Raw genomic sequence first — 17,497 nt, 5'->3', positions numbered from 1 at the left:
TATCTCTCAATTAATTGATATGTTTCCAAGGTCCGGTCGCTGCATTTATCTTTGTTATTTGTTACATTTAAGGTATTTTTCATGCTGAAATTTATATCAAAGAGTCGATATTAAAAGGTATATGAATCGATATAGAAAACGTTCATATAGAGTTTGGAGTTTCGTGAACTAGCCTATGGCGTTTAAATTTTTATGAATTTTCATTATGATGTTCTAGGAACCGAGTTTGAAGATTATACAGTTATAAGCCTTTGTCATCTCTTTTTTTCATGTTTGTGAGAATTTTGTATTTAATTTGATACATTTCTTAACATTATTTGAAAAATTCAAGCATATGTTGTTTCCTCTTCGTTTTTATTATAATAATCTACAATTATCATTTCAATACATTATTTCAGTATTTTCCCCTTTGTTTTTGGCTTTCACTTGAAGATTTGAAATAGAAAGATCAATCTATCATTCTTGGTGCTTATATCATTCAAAAGTGAGAAAGATACCAATGGAGATAAATGCAACAACTTATGAAATAATTTAGGGGTTCGTGACTAATTGCTTTGAGGATTATACCAACTCATAAAAATTTTATGCCGAGTAAATTTATAAAGATATTATCTCTCAATTAATTGATATGTTTCCAAGGTCCGGTCGCTGCATTTATCTTTGTTATTTGTTACATTTAAGGTATTTTTCATGCTGAAATTTATGTCAAAGAGTCGATATTAAAAGGTATATGAATCGATATAGAAAACGTTCATATAGAGTTTGGAGTTTCGTGAACTAGCCTATGGAGTTTAAATTTTTATGAATTTTCATTATGATGTTCTAGGAACCGAGTTTGAAGATTATACAGCTATAAGCCTTTGTCATCCCTTTTTTTCATGTTTGTGAGAATTTTGTATTTAATTTGATACATTTCTTAACATTATTTGAAAAATTCAAGCATATGTTGTTTCCTCTTCGTTTTTATTATAATAATCTACAATTATCATTTCAATACATTATTTCAGTATTTTCCCCTTTGCTTTTGGCTTTCACTTGAAGATTTGAAATAGAAAGATCAATCTATTATTCTTGGTGCTTATATCATTCAAAAGTGAGAAAGATACCAATGGAGATAAATGCAACAATTTATGAAATAATTTAGGGGTTCGTGACTAATTGCTTTGAGGATTATACCAACTCATAAAAATTTTATGCCGAGTAAATTTATAAAGATATTATCTCTCAATTAATTGATATGTTTCACACCGCGTGAAGCGCGGATAAATCTACTAGTGTCTAATAAGGGAGAGGCGTTGTTGTCCATTGATAGGAAGAAGTCAAGGAGAGACTGAGAATGAGAGACATAGAGGTAAGACATAAGAGAAGCGGACGGAGCAATCTGAAGAAAGGTTAGAGAGAGAGACTTCGATATAAACTACGAAAAGAAAAGTCTAAAGACAGGTGGATGTAATGAGAAGACTTAACCCTAAAATGTAAGTCTAAAATTTATACATGTCTATATAATTCGGACTTTGGGTCAGATTGGATTAAAATTATACCAATCTGAATCCTATCCGAACTCTTAAAAAACTCAACCCATGTCCGATCCAAAAATCTAAAATTCAAAAATCCGAATAGAGTGGATTGATTTGCATTCTCGGATATCCGATCCAAATGCACAATCCTAAGTCAAGCATGACTGATAGGGTTCTAGGCTGGCAAACTTCTGAAGAAGGGGTGCACATGTCACTTTAGACGAATTTCACATAGGAAAGAGAGAGGAAAGTGAAATATTTTATAAGGCATGACACAAGTTCACATGGTACACGCGCTTTTAGGGCTCGGTATGGCGTAGCCCAAAAGATAATTTGTGTGATCCTAAGCCCAACACAAACATTAAGTGCCATGGGCTTGGGTCGTGACAAATATGGTATCAGAATCGAATCTCCCTTGGTACAATGGTGAGGCAAACCTCAACGAGGACGTTAAGTCTCAAGGGGAGAGAATGTGATGCCCATGACGGAAAACAAAATTGTCAGGCTACTAGGCTGGCAAGCTTCTGAAAAAGGGAATCACATGTCACCTTAGGCGAATCCTTATCTGAATGGGAGGGAAAACTGAAAAGATTTATAAGGCATGACACAAGTCAGGTATGCGCGCTTTTGGGGCTCGATGTAGTGCAGCCTAAAGAACAAATTCGTGCGGGCCTGGACTGAAGCAAATACTTGTAAAAATTGCACGGGCGTCCTATTTGGGCACCCCCATTTAGCCTATACCCACTTTTTAAAAACGTTTTAACTTGTACCCACTTTTAAACAATTTCAAACATCTTTCTCTTCCTCCTTCTCCTCCTTCATTTTCTTCTCCTCCTTCTTCTTCTTCTTCTTCGGGTGACAATGATTTTATATGGTGGTTGTGAACATATTTTAATATTGTTTAATGATGTTTTACAATGGCGAGTTGTTATGACACTTTATTTTTTACTATTGCTTAGGGTTTCTTCTTCTTCTTTTTCTTAATTGCAACATGAGTCCATTAGATTTATTGATGTTTTGACAAATTGATGATTGAGGTTTGTTCCTGGTGATATTTGGAGGTTATGTTTTAAATTTGAGCTCATTTGGAACAGATTTAGGTATTAAATCGTATATTGGATTGTTATAATTCGAATAACAATTTTCTATTTTTGGGCAATTTGCACTTCAAGCCTATTTGACCTTAAGTGTATAAAATGTTGGTTGTGCTTCAGACCTTTTGGCCTTAAGTGCATCTGAAGTGTAATTTTACACTTCAGACTTAGTGGCCTTAAGTGTAGCAAAACGTTTGTTGCACTTCAGACCTTTTGGCATAAGTGCATCTGAAGTGCAATTTTTCACTTCAAGACTTATTAGCCTAAGTGTAGCAAAACATTTGTTGCACTTCAGACCTTTTGGCCTTAAGTGTATCTGAAGTGCAATTTTTCACTTCAGACTTATTGGCCTTAAGTGCATGAAACCATTGGTTGCACTTCAGATCTATTTGGCCTTAAGTGCATCTAAAGTGCAAATTTTCACTTAACGTTTGTTGCACTTCAGACTGTTTGGCCTTAAGTGCATGAAACCATTGGTTACACTTCAGACATATTTGGCCTTAAGTGCATCTGAAGTGCAAATTTTTACTTCAGGCTTTTTGGCCTTAAGTGCATCTGAAGTGCAAATTTTCACTTCAGACTTATTGGTCTTAAGTGCATTTGAAGTACAATTTTTCACCTCAGACTTATTAGCTTAAGTGCATGAAACTATTGGTTGCACTTCAGACTTCTTTGGCCTTAAGTGCATTTGAAGTGCAATTTTTTCACTTTAGACTATTTTTTTTTAACTTCAGGCCCGATAAGTCTGAAGTTGATCGTAAAGTGGGTACGCTTGCAAACTTTTTTGCAAAGTGGGTATAGATTCAATTGTGACCCCAAAATCGGGTATAGATACAAAAGCCCCCAAATACTTGAAGCAGATCACTTATATGATTCAATTTCGGATACTTCTCTTGTATTTTAAAAATCAAATACTTATATTCATATACTATATATGGAAATGCAACACTTATACCTCCCATATGAGGTATATCCATAATTTTAAAATATAATTGTCAAAAGGATAAATTGAAATTATAAATAAAAAGTTTTATGTATTTATTTTTTATGATTTTGTTTTTTTTTTAAAAAAGATAAACATTTTTGTTGACAATCTTTATTCTTTTATTCTCTCTTTTAATCAAAGACATGAATAAAATTTTTTAACAAAAATATTTATCTTCTTTTTAAAATTTTATAAATAATGAAAATCTTTTTATTTATAATTTTAGTTTATCGTTTAATTACTTAGTTATGGATATATCTCATAAGATATGTAGTAAAAGTTCTATAATATGGTAAGCGCAAGTGTTTGATTTTAAAATGCATAGAATATATCCTAAACTTAATTCTAAAAAATAACTTGTCTTTATTCTTTCATACCATATTTTCCCTCTTTCTCCGGCAATCACTGACGGACTGATAGTCTGTTTGGCCAATCTTCTAAATTAGCTTATTTTAAAATGTATTTTTCTCAAAAATACTTTTCAAAAAAGTACTTTTGTTGAAAAATAATTTTTGTTTGACTAATTAATTTGAAAAATACTTTTGAACAATAATTAGTGTTTGACCAAATTTTTAAGTGTATATTTCCCAAAAATATATTTTTCAAAAATGTGCTTTTGGGAATAAACTATTTCCTTTTTGCTTCTCAAAAATTATTCATGCTTCTACTCAAAAATATTTCCATCCTTCTAAAAACTTAATCAAATATCTTAATTTTAAAATAAAAAATTGACTAAAAAGAAACTTGGCCAAACATATCACAAGGCGCTCCCGTTCAGGTGGTAGATTCAATTGTAAAACAAAAGCAAGCACCTCATACAATAATACTTGTATCCTTTCTTTCCTTTCGTGGTCCTCCTCCCATGCAGTAATTGTGTGGTTGACAGCGATTCTGAATCGCGTGTGCGTTAGACTCGAGTTCTGCCACGTCACAATTGACAAGTTTTAAACGTTGCGAACTGAACTGAGCTAGCAGTCATTGACAAACATAGCCTTCCAGTTCCTGCAAATCTTGAAAGAACAGAAGGAAGTTATAGGGGCATAATGGGTAAATTAAAAGATACCAAAGTGATGATCTGTCCAAAAGACCAAGTTCAGAAGTGACATTGTCAAAGTTGCGACGTGTCCTATTTGTAGGGGCGATACCTTGTAAAGAATTCTGAGATATTTTTGGGCAATTGATGTGGTCATGGCGTTGGCGTGGGAGTTTAGTGTTTATTGGTGAATGTCGTCTTGAGGTTGATGTTCACTCATTGTCTTGTGTGGCTATCAGCAAAAAACAGAGAGTGCAACAAACTAAAATTGAGATAGTGACAGCCTGACCAGTGCAGTGGGGTACTTTTCTGTAGCTAACAAATACAACAACTACCCGTAAAATAATGTAACAATATAAGAACCGGGGAAGATAGTATGTACGAAGACTTTACCCTATTTCGATAGGGTAAAAAGGTTATTTCTGATAGGTTTTTGGATTAAGAAGAAGAAAAAATATACTATATCAGTATCTTCAACAAAAATTATAGAAATAATAACAACGTTATAAGAATCAGAAAATAGATAGTGTAACCGTGTAGCTAACAAATAGTGGGAAACAAAAATAATTAAAATTGAGAAACAACAAGCTTGAGATATAAGTATTGAGTGGAGTATCTGCTATGTTATTCTTTTTTGTTTTTTGTTATATACCTACTATATTCAATTCATTGCATTCAAAAGTTACATAAGTATTCATAACCTCATTTGTAACTTGGCCATTAGTTAATCACGGGATGGTTTTCCTAGATATACCAAAAATTGTTGCATTACCGCTTACAACTTAGTTTCAATTAAAAGAAAAGTCCCGGGTTAGTAGTCTCTCGAATTGGTCCCGTAAATTTCTTCTAGACATAGAATGTAAATTTCCGACACAGTTTACTGCCAAAAAGAGTACTATGAGATTTGACTAAAAGAAAGTCAAGTTATCTAGAGGCTCAGCCCTTAAAAATTACAAACAGCGGTAGGTAGTTGATTTAGGATCTTAAAAATCACAATGTCGACGGCTAATGAGCAGTTGAAAATAAAAGCGGGTGATTAGTGAGATGATGAAGAATGTAAAAATAGGGAAGGGTTGAGTCTTTGACAGTTTGAATTAGGACAGAAGACATAGGGCAGGGCCGGCTCTAATAGTGTATGGGGTAAGGCAAGTGCCTTAGGCCCCCAATTTTGGGGCCCCATTTTTTAGGAATAATATATATTTTATAGGTTTATAGATTTTTTTATAATAAAAAAAAATAAAATATATATAGTACTTTTGTACTTTTTATATAAAAAGAAAGAAAAACTTTTAGATATATTAATAAAGTAAAGCTTAAAATAATAGAAAAATAATTATCACTTTGATTTGATTTGACAACTCGACTATTTACTCTTTTTTCCAAGTAATCTCAACCCAACATTTCAATTTCATTTCATTCTTCATATTCGAGAAGACATATTTTCTTCATTCCTATTCATGCTCATCTTCTTAGTTCTTTTTATTAGATTTCTTTCTTTCTCCGAAACTCCAACAACTAGATATTTTGGAATTAAAGTTTTCAAACTTCTTGAATGTAATATCATTCTAACTTTCTTTAGTGTTATTTTTATTTATTATTTATTATTTTATTAATTTTACTTTGTACATATTGTTTAATTTTAAAAAAATATATATAAATATGCCAACAAGAAACTATTTATCTGGTTATTTAAAACCATCTTGGCACCAATAGCTAAATTCTAGAAGAATAAATTTTAAATAAAAATATATATATAACGTTCCTATAAATACTTAAACCCCTTATTAAACTTTTGTCTTAGGCCCCACGTGCGCTTGAGCCGGCCCAGACAGAGGGAGGGAGAGGACGAAGTAATAGAATGAAAAGTGAAAGGGACTTCAATTTATTTGGAGAAGTTCGAGGGTGACGAGGTTTTGTGGACAGGGATGGATAGAGGGTGGTGTGGTGTCCATTTTGAATATTGAATAATGGAGTACTCTCAGTTTAGTGTTCGCTATATTAAAAATATTTTATTTATTCATTTTAACAAATTAATTAAGATAAAGATAAGTTTTTTTTTTTTTTTTAATGTTACTCGTATCATTAACTACTCACTTCTTAAATTATTTATTTATTCTTAAAGGGTGCAAAATTAAGAGCTCGTTTGGCCATAAACTTTTTTTATTTTTTTCGAAAAAATTTTACTTTTTTCGAAATTGGTGTTTGGCCATAAAATTTTCAGTTTTCACTTGATAAATTTTAAAATTTTTCGAAAATTTGAAAAACTCTAAAAATTATTTTTTAAAATTTTCACTCAAATTACTTATAAAAATTTAAAAATAATCCAAAATTATATTCATATCCAAATACAGATTTAATTTTTAAATATTATTTTCACTTAAAAAAAAAAATTACTAAACGCCCACTAAAGTAAACAACTAAAAATGAACTGAATAAGTATATTATAGCGATTGACTTCATAACGAAGGAATAGATCACCGCTCATCTTGCACCAACCACTTAACACAGCGACATCATCTCTCCTGCTGTATTATTGAGCACTTAGTAGGTATACGCGTGTTACGTGTGTCTTTTATGGCTTGTTGAGTTTGAGTCCACATGTTCACAAAATGCAGTACTGGTTAATACGAAGGTCCTATATGCACATAACACTTGGCTTTCCTTCCATCTCTCCTTGTCTTTCTTCTCCTCCTTTAATATTTACTGGCCCCTGCTCTTTTTTTTTTTTTTGAAACCACACACACAAATCCTCCTTCACATATTCAAACGCCGCTGATTGTTCACTTTAAACATACACTTCACAACTCACTCTAAATTCTCTTCGTTCACGTAGCTTGCTTTGCTATCTCACCTTCCTCATTTCTTCTCCTTAATATCTTTGCTCCCCCCATATATACACACACTATCACTACTAAATACATACACATCTCAACCAACCTTTCAACTCCAAACTATTACGCTACGTCGATCATTCTCCGCCTCTTTTAAGCTCCAAACATTACCAATTTTGTATACAAATTAAAATGAAAGAAGTTTTGTCCTCTAAACTCTGTGAGCTTTGCAATGACCGAGCCGCTCTGTTTTGTACCTCTGATTCAGCTTTTCTCTGTTTCCATTGTGATGCCAAGGTTCATCAGGCTAACTTCCTTGTAGCTCGCCATCTTCGTCTTATTCTTTGCTCCCATTGCAACTCCCCAACAAAAAATCGTTTCTCCCCGTGTTCTCATAGTCTTAACTCCTCTGCTCTTTGTTCCTCCTGCTCCAGCAATTTCTCTGCTCATGACTCCGATCTCCATTCTCTTTCCTCCTCCTCCTCCTACTCCTCCTCCTCCTCCTCCTCGTCTACTTGTGTATCCAGCACGCATTCCTGCGCTACTACTCAAAAGAACATAAATTTCTCCGATCGAAAGTTGGTGGATTCCTCGAAATCCTCAAACGATTCTTCCGGCGAAGTGATCAATTCTGCTGTGGCGTGCCCTAAATATGAAGCGCGATCCAGAAATGTGAAATTGAGAGATCCGAGGGCGGCGAGTGGCGTGTTCATGCATTGGTGCACGAAGCTTGGAATGTGCGGTGAGGAAGGTGCAGTAGTACTGCAGACGGCGTGTGGTGCATTGGGGATTTGCTTGGGTCGATTTAGGGCTTTGCCTTTGCGGGTAGGCCTGGCGGCGTCTTTGTGGCTCGGTTTGAGAAGTAGTGCTGGCGACAGATCGAAATCCACGCGTCAACGTTTGATGAGATTGGAGGAGATCTCGGGTGTGCCAGCAAAGCTAATATTAGCCTCCGAATTGAAGCTGCGACAAATCGTGAAAGCTAACAAGCAACGACAACGTCAAGGAATGGAGGAAAGCTGGGGTGAATCTTCGGCTTGATTCGATGGCGTTTGGACGAAAATTCTCCACCATTTATTTTGTCACTTCTTTTTTTTTTTTTTTGGGAAAACCATTGGAAATGTTTACAGAAGTATTTTACTAGTACTACTTTCTTTCTGGCATTTTGTCACGCTTTTAAACGAGGAAAGAACATTTCGGTCCCCCTCACAAGTCACTCCCCCAACAGACCCGGGGAAAAAAAACAAAAAAGGAACAAGAAAGAGAACATTTCCTATGAGTTAGCCCAAAGGTGAAAAAGGAAAAAAGATACTAACACGAGTATGTCCAACGAAGCATCACATATTTAAGCCAAGTGATTTGTTTTGGAATTAAACTAGAGCTAGCAAATGCGGCAAATGATCCCTATGCTTTGGAAACCCAAAACTACTTAACACCATTATAACAATAAGGTATAAAATGATTAAACTAACCCTTTAAATACCCTGCTGAATTTGCGCTTTCTTATCAAAATATGATGGGAACTAGATTTACTACCTAAATCTTCAAATATGTAATGCAACATGTTTTTGGTGCAACTCTAATGTCACACTCCTGCATCTTATGAAAGAAGTTCGATGTATGCAATAGGGGTGGCATAAAATCCGAAAAATCGAATTCTGAACCGAATCGAACGGAATTAATTTGGTATTTTGGTTTTGATTTTTTCAATATATTTCGATACGAAAATTGCGGTATTTCGGTAGTTCGATACGGTATACGATATTTAGTTTTTGATATTTCGGTATACAGAAATATTTTAGTCCAAGCCCAAATTTATTTTGAATTTTCAGCCCAATAAGCCTAAGTCCACACCCCAAAACTCCTAATTCCCTAATCCCTTAGAGGCTTAGAGGCAGACTTACGGGCAGTATCTATCTGCTCTTACCCTCTTTCCCTTTCTATTTTCTAACCTAGACTTCTTGAAAAAAATTTATCTTTGCTTGGTTGTTGCAGATTCACGAGTCACGACTACAATAGCTTCACGACCTCGCCGACGGCGACTCCTCTCCTCGGCGACTGCTTGTTTACTTATTGTTGACCTTCATTTAAGTTCATAACTTCTTCATTCTCTTGAGTTTTGTAACTGCGTTGGAATGAAAAGCATCTCTAGATGCAAGAACAATCAACTTTTTGAACTGGAAATTGTGGCTTTTCTTTTACAATCCTAAGCTTAATAAAAGACGGAGGATGACTGATGCTTGATGCAGTGGTTGGTTATATCATGGAATCTTTTGGATAAGGAAATTCCTATCTATAATGGAACATTGCTTGATTTTTGTTTTGATTGAAGGAACCGTGTTACTGGGCAGTGGGCACTTCATTTTAAGGGCAACAGTGGCTTTTTCTACTTACCTTTTGGTGACATGGTCTGAGGTTTAAGGTTCTTCGCCCTAACTATTCCACTAATGTATCAAACCGAAACCGTACTGAAACCGTACCGAACTACTTTGGTATGTTATTTGGTATACACAATTGATAAATCGAATACCAAAATATCGAACCGAAGTTTTTAAATACCGAACCGAATTACCGAATACCCACCGCTAGTATGCAACAACATATGCATCTCAATATGAAGAAAATTGGATTGGTTATATGAAACGTGATGGTTCATGTCGCTCCATTTAAACTCTATAGTCCATTGGATTGGTTATATGTATGGGTCAAAATCTATCTTTAAAATATTTAAGCCAAGATAGTCCTGGGGGAAGAGTTCCCAGGTCGTCGTTTGTCGAAATGACCTAAGAAGCAGCGAAATCTGCAGTCGAAGAGTTAACAAGGCCGAAGTCGAGGAGTCAACGGGGGTCGAGGCCGAGGTCGAGTACTTTTGATAGAGTTATAACAGCTAGTTTCAAGATATGACATTACAGAAAATATTCTAGTGGATATTCTCTACACTTGTACTATTAGAATTTTTTAGGAACATGTTCTCTGTAAATAGAAAAAGACACAATGATAGGAGACATGTGATATTCATTTGTAAAAAATATACTTTGACTCGAGAAAGAGAGTGAGATCTCATTGCTAGTATACAAACATCACTGTTTCACTAAGATTCTTGTCTACACTTTTCCACTAGATCCGAGAATAACTCAGATATTCAAAGGATTGTTCATCACTCATCATTATCAGAAAAAGCATTCACTGATTCCATCGTTTCTTGAGTGACTCATTCATTCTATTTACCTAAATGTCATTTATTATTATTTATTGATATTGAATGCTACATTATTTTCTTTGATTTTTGAATATTTATTGCATATTGCCACCGTTATTCAAAGACACCTACATAATATTTGTTATATTTTTTAGAACTTCATCTTAGGGATATTATTGTTAGCTAAGATTAACCCTCATTTATATAAAATTAATTAGTTGAACCAAGATCTATATTTTTTGGTCAGATAATTTGGTGTTGTCTATGGGGATTTCTTAGTTAAATTTTTAGTTTCTTCTAGATCTATAATTAACGCAAGTCACTAACGTGAAAAACCCCGAGATATCTTTCCTTTGTGTATACAAAGCTCTACATGATAGGTAACTAAGGAGAGAGGACAAAGATAACAAGTGACTTCCCAACCAACCTCATGAATGTCATCAACTAAAGTTATGAAATAGTAGGCGAGGACATGATGCCCAACACGTCCCCTAGGCGAGAGAGGTCGCCTCCCCACACTGCAGCATGACAAAACCCAACGGAAAAGGGGCATCCACGTCTGCAAAAGAAGGGATGCCCGAGCTGTAAAAAAAACTCCTCGAAGCATGGCTGACCGACACGCTAGCGAGTATCCTCAATAGGCCCGCTCCAAGCGTGACTACAGACACCGTAAGGGCTTGCACGATACAAAAAACAGACGAGCAGTGCAACCTACTCTTCCCTCCAATAGCAGGTATAACGATAGTGCAGGTGACAATGCCCTCGATGTAATTCTGAAGAGGATGGAAGAAATGGAGAATGAAAACAAGGCACTCAGAGACTAAATGAAAGAGCACCAAGAACGAGTTCACAAGATACCGGGCGCTCCTAAATTGTTGCCGAAAAGGGACGCTGGCAGGTTTGTAGAGCAGCCATACAATGATGATGCAGCCCCACATGCCATATTAAAGACCTTCAAAATGCCGCCCTACCTCAGGATATACGACAGAATGATCGACCTTCAAAATGCCGCCATGAAAGGCAACGACCTCGCCAAGGAACAAGTGTCCTCCATTTTGTTGAAGAAGTTTGGCAAAACCCTTACGGGAGCGGTATTAACATGGTATTCACAGCTACCAGCCCGCTCCATAGAAACATCAAATAAATGACCGATAAATTCGTAACCGCCCATGCCGGAGCCAAGAAGATCGAAGCAAGAGTAAATGACATATTTGCTATTAAGCAGTCCTTGGAAGAGTGATTGAGTGACTTTTTCTCCCGGTTCAACAGAGTTCGGATGACTCTGCCGAACGTATCTGAAGGGATAGCGATCGCAGCTTTCCAGAACGGGGCTGAGTAGAGATGGTTCAAGAGCAACTAGAAAAATGTTGAGCGGATCGATGAAGTATCCTCCAACCACTTGGGACAAAATCCACAATGCTTATTGTGCCGAGGTCCGAGTAGACAAGGACAACCTCAACGGACCAACTCTCCGGCTAACCTCGGTACAAGCCGAATCCAAAAAAGAACGAAGAGACAGTACCAGAAGAGATCATCCGATTCAGCAACATAATAGGGAAACGGCACCAACCATATGTCAGGGCGGCCATTGTACCCTCCCTCCGCTATGAAGAAGGCCCGTCCATGCCAAGGACGGGGACTCATAGGAACAAAAAAGGTATGCCTCCTTTATGATCTGCTCACAATTTTTGTGTGTCGCTTACAAATAGTGTACACTCTTGAGAAACTCGGAACAAAAGTGAAGTGGCCGCCGAAGATGAGATCAGACTCGAACACCAGAAAATCTGACGCCCTCTGTGAGCTCCACCAGGAACGTGGACACAAAATAGAAAATTGCATCGCCTAGAAGTCGTAAACATGTTATGGCAAAGACACCTCAAAGAGCTGTCAAGCGATAAGGGGAGGACCAACTTCGCTAGAGGATGTGAATATCAAGGCCCGCCAAAGCCGCCATAGCCATCTCGTACCATCAATATCATCATCGACAGCGGCGACGATGCCTCTATCAGTGACGTGAAGTTCACTACCACTCACAAGCTCAAGCGGTCTATCACCCACAAACGATACGATGGACTCGAAAAAAGTATCATCTTCGATGAGTCGGATGCCGACAATTTGACTATTCCTTATAATGATGTCCTCGTTATTACTTTATGCATTTTAGATATAGATGTCAAACACATCTAAGTGGATGATGGAAGCGGTGCATGCATCATCTATCCCCGAGTCCTTACCCAAATGAGACTCGAGGATAAGATAATGTCACGATGCATCACGCTAACCAGTTTTAATAATGCAGTTGAGCGGACATATGGGGAAATTACACTCTTCATCGTGGCTAGCAGCATGACTATCCCTTCCATCCTATATCAAATAATTAAATTCCCACCTCCATGGGAAATATTCAGCATACGCAGGGAACAACGAACATCCTAGGAGTGCTACTGCATTGCTTTGGAAAACATGGTCACCCAATAGAAGAAAGACAAAGAAAAAGTGGCATAGCAATCAACAAGGTTGAGGTCGAAGCAAGAAGAGACTAGGGACGTCATCATGGACCCCGACACGGTCGAGGCTGCAGGTTCGACCATAGAAGACCTCAATCCTATCTAATTGAACCTCAACGACCATAGTAAGAAGACCTATATCGGCTGCAAACTCCGAGAACCTAGTAAATTCAGTAAATTCTTAATAGCTAATAAAGATATGTTTGCTTTCAGCCATGCAGATATGACGGGCATCCCAAAAGGAAATCGCCACGCTCTAGTTAAACGTTGACCCATTCCACCCCTAGTAAGGCAAGTCAGGCGTAAATTGAACTCCGCCATCAATGATGCAGTCCGCGAGGACATAGAAAAACTATTAGAGAATGGCTTCATTAGGGAGTCGAAGTACCACAAGTGGATCGCCAACGTACTGATGGTCAAAAAGAAAAATAAGAAATGGTGGATATGCATGGATTTTATAGACTTGAGTAAAGCATGTCCGAAGGATTCGTTCCCATTACCCCATATTGATCAACTCATCGACGCAACAGTCGGGCACGGACTATTAAGTTTCTTGGACGCTTACTCAGGCTATAATTAAATTCTCATGGAGGAAGAAGATCAAAAGAAGACCACGTTCATCACCCACCAAGGAACGTATTGCTATAGGTTCATGCCATTAGGACTGAAGAACGTGGGGCTGCTTATCAAAGATTGGTAATAAAGATGTTCAAAGACTAGCTCGGTAAGACCATGAAGGTATATATAGATGACATGTTGGTTAAGTACGAAAGGGTAGAGGATCACATTGATCATTTGAAAGAAACTTTCGACATACGCAGACAATACGGAATGAAGTTGGACCCAGAAAAATGCGCATTTGGCGTAGCCTCAGGAAAGTTCTTGGGTTTCCTGGTGTCGCAACGAGGGAAAGAGGTCAACCCAGAACAAATCAAAACTATTGAGGAGATACTAGAACTCTTAACCACCAATAAGCAAGTCCAAAGGTTGACTGGTCGAATCACTACCCTATCAAGGTTCATTTTGCGGTCATCGGATAGATGCCACAATTGTTTTGGCATAATCAAGAAGGACAACGACCTCCAATGGACTTCCAAGTGCGTCCAGGCTTTGCGATAACTGAAGGCCTACCTATCATCACCGCCTCTACTTTCAAAACCCAAACCAAAAGAGCAACTCCTCGTCTAACTAGCCATCTCAGAGGTAGCGGTAAGCGTAGTCTTGATCCACAAAAATAAAGGTACGCTATCTCCCATTTATTACATTAGCAAAACACTCGCCGACGTTGATATAAGGTACCCACACCTTAAAATTTTGGCTCGAGACTTGGTCGTAGCTTCACGAAAGCTTAGACCTTATTTTTAATGCCACCCCATCTCGGTCGTCACAACCTCTCCCCTGAGAAGCATTTTCCATAAACCCGAGTTGTCGGGGAGGCCGGCCAAATGGGCCATCGAGTTAAAAGAGCACGATATCACATACAAGCTACGAATGGCGATAAATTCACAAGTGCTCGTTGATTTCAGTGCAAAAATAATGCCTGAAGTCAAAGGGGAAGTCGTCCAAGCTTCCCTCCAAACACAAGACCTCTGGGTTCTATACACCGATGGCACTTCCAATGCATCCGGGTCCAAACTGTTACTTGTACTCGAGGTCCCAACAGGCGAAGTAATTCTCCAGTCCATAAGGTGCCCGGATATGACTAACAATGACGCCGAGTATGAGGTCGTAATTACAGGGTTAAGGCTAGCACTCATGTATGAGGCAAAATAGTAGAAGCTCCGTTGTGATTCCCATCTCGTAGTCAACCAAGTCACAGAAACTTTCCAAATTAAGGAACAAAGGTTGCAGAAATACCAGACCAAAATCTGCAAGTTATTGCCTGAGTTCGACAAATATCGGCTCGATCAGATCCGAAGAGCAAAGAATGTCGAAGCATATGGCCTCGCCATACTGGCCTCAATAACCAAAAGCATCACAACCGGAGATAAAGGCGTAGTCCATCTCCTCAACTCATCACTAGACCAAATCAAGGTAAAAACCATAAACTTAACTTGGGACTCGCGCAATCGTATTATCGCATATTTGCAGGACGACACACTCCATGGCGACAAAAAAGAAGCCAAGAAACTAAGAATGCAAGCGTCCATATACAGTCTCATTCATAGCAACCTATACAAGAGAATTTACGGCGGTCCTCTGGTGAAATGTTTGGGCCCGAACCAAATCCAGCGCGTCCTCGAAGAAATCCATGAAAGCAATTGCGGTGCCCACTCCGACAATCGGGCACTAGTCAGATGCCTCATAGGGGTGGGATACTATTGGACCACCATGAAAAAGGACGTTGCAGACTTCGTAAGGAAATGCGAACACTGCCAAAAGTACACCCCAATGATTCACTAAGCAGGTGAATACCTCCACTCAGCCATCTACCCTTGGTCGTTCATCAAATGGCGAATGGACATCGTAGGCCCCCTCCTAGTGGGACGAGGTAATGTACGATTCCTTTTAGTTTTAACTGACTATTTCTCTAAATGGTTGGAAGCATGAGCGTTCGCCCAAATACAGGAACAAGAAGTAATCACCTTTAGATGTAGAAATATTATCTGCTAATTCGGCCTACCCAAGGAAATCAGCTGTGATAACGGACCCCAGTTCATAGGAAAGAAAACCACTGAGTTCTTCGAGAAATGGCGTATCAAGAGGATACATTCAACCCTATATCACCCAGCGGGTAGCTAGATTGCTATCCAACATAATCAACATTTGAGAATTATGTGATTAAAAACTAAAATTACTTAATAATCTAAAGCTAATTGACGAATGAAAATCGAAACAAAAGTAAGCAAGAAAGATATCGATGGGAGAAAATAGGGATTGACTGGATAGGTGCAAGATAAATGTCTGGGATTTAACTCTAGTTAATTCACTTCTAATGTTCAAGAGAGTCTCTCGAATTCACTCAATTATTATTTCAAACGTTTAGTTGAAACTCCTCTCTCGATTAAGTCTCAACCTCACAAGATGAACTAAGTTAAGCTCGGTGAAGATATACAAGAATTTGTAATGGATTGGTCTTTAGGAGAACCTCTTTCGATTATCCTCTTAACTAGGTTTAATCAACAATTCAACTAGCCTCTTTCGATTGCTAAGAGGAATTAATGAATTCAACCAACAAGATAATGCAAAGATATCACAAGTTATGCCTCTCTCAGTTATATGAACGTGTTAATATAGGTGCAACTATTAAAACATCCAAAAAGATTCACTACACCAAATCCATCAAACCCTAAAAGGAACTACTCCATAGATATGTAGTAATTCATCACAATTATGTTTAAAGTAAAGGAAAACATAAAACGATCCAAATTCGTGTCTTTAGTGAGGATTGAATGAAGAACTCCTTGTGCTTTTGCCTCTACACCTTCTCCTTAGCCTCCTTAGGTCTTCGTGGTGATACTAATATTTACTAACTAATATTGTCTCCCTTTGCTTTGCATCTTTCTTCTGGATTTCATGGTGTTCCTATTTATACTATGATTGTTGTTGTGATACTAATATCAATTCATACTAAACATCATGAAGAAAAAGCTCGAGGATGCCAAGGGACTGTGGCCGAAAATACTACCAGAAATGTTATGGGCCTACCGAACAACTCCGAAGATGAGCACAGGAGAGACGCCCTACTCTCTGGTCTATGGAACCGAGGCAGTAATATCGGTAATGGTCAAAGAACCCAACCTAAGGTAATACCATGAAAACGGCACGAGTAACGATAAAATCAACGAACAAAGAGATATGGCGTACATAAAATGGTCGCCCAAAAACAAGCAGAATGCTATGACAACAAGAAAGCAAAGATCCGGTCACTTAAAGTCGGGGACTGCGTATTGAAACCCAAAACTTAAGCGAGCAAAGACCCCAGGAAGGCAAACTGGGAATGAATTAAGATGGTCCGTACAAAATCACAGCCAAAGCAAACAAGGGTTCATTTCAACTAGAGACAATGGAAGGAAAGCTACTAGCAAACAACTATAACATCAACCACCTCAAATACTTCAACTTCTGAGAGAAAAAACATCCCCTAAGTCGTACTCTTTTTTTCTCTCACTTGAGTTTGTCCCATTTGAATTTTCTCAAGAAGGTTTTTAACGAGGCGGCAAAGGGAACACTTCGAATTGAAGTACGCAAAGGTAGGATCGTTGTTACCATTTCATTGCTCGACCTCTCAATACCCTCAAGGTCAACCAATGAAGGGACTAGATAGACTAGGACTGGGACTAGAATGCCAGTCAATGCCCAAAATCTTTAATTTTCTCCAAAGTAGGTAA

The 17,497-nt window shown here is 37.7% G+C and overlaps 1 protein-coding gene across 1 annotated transcript; it reads left to right on the top strand.

Moving 5' to 3' along the window:
* Positions 1 to 7,280: 7,280 nt before the first annotated feature.
* Positions 7,281 to 8,736, top strand: LOC104092171 (B-box zinc finger protein 32). Its single transcript, XM_009597701.3, has one exon. The coding sequence runs from the start codon at positions 7,653 to 7,655 to the stop codon at positions 8,499 to 8,501; it is 849 nt and encodes a 282-aa protein (XP_009595996.1). The 5' UTR covers positions 7,281 to 7,652; the 3' UTR covers positions 8,502 to 8,736.
* The last annotated feature ends 8,761 nt before the right edge of the window (positions 8,737 to 17,497 follow it).

This window comes from Nicotiana tomentosiformis, chromosome 6 (assembly GCF_000390325.3).
Source record: "Nicotiana tomentosiformis chromosome 6, ASM39032v3, whole genome shotgun sequence".
NCBI lineage: Eukaryota > Viridiplantae > Streptophyta > Magnoliopsida > Solanales > Solanaceae > Nicotiana > Nicotiana tomentosiformis.
This window is presented reverse-complemented; position numbering and strand designations above follow the sequence as displayed.

Bases quoted from the DNA above. Each gene is read 5' to 3' on its own strand.
- LOC104092171 (XM_009597701.3), top strand. From the start codon at position 7,653: ATGAAAGAAGTTTTGTCCTCTAAACTCTGTGAGCTTTGCAATGACCGA.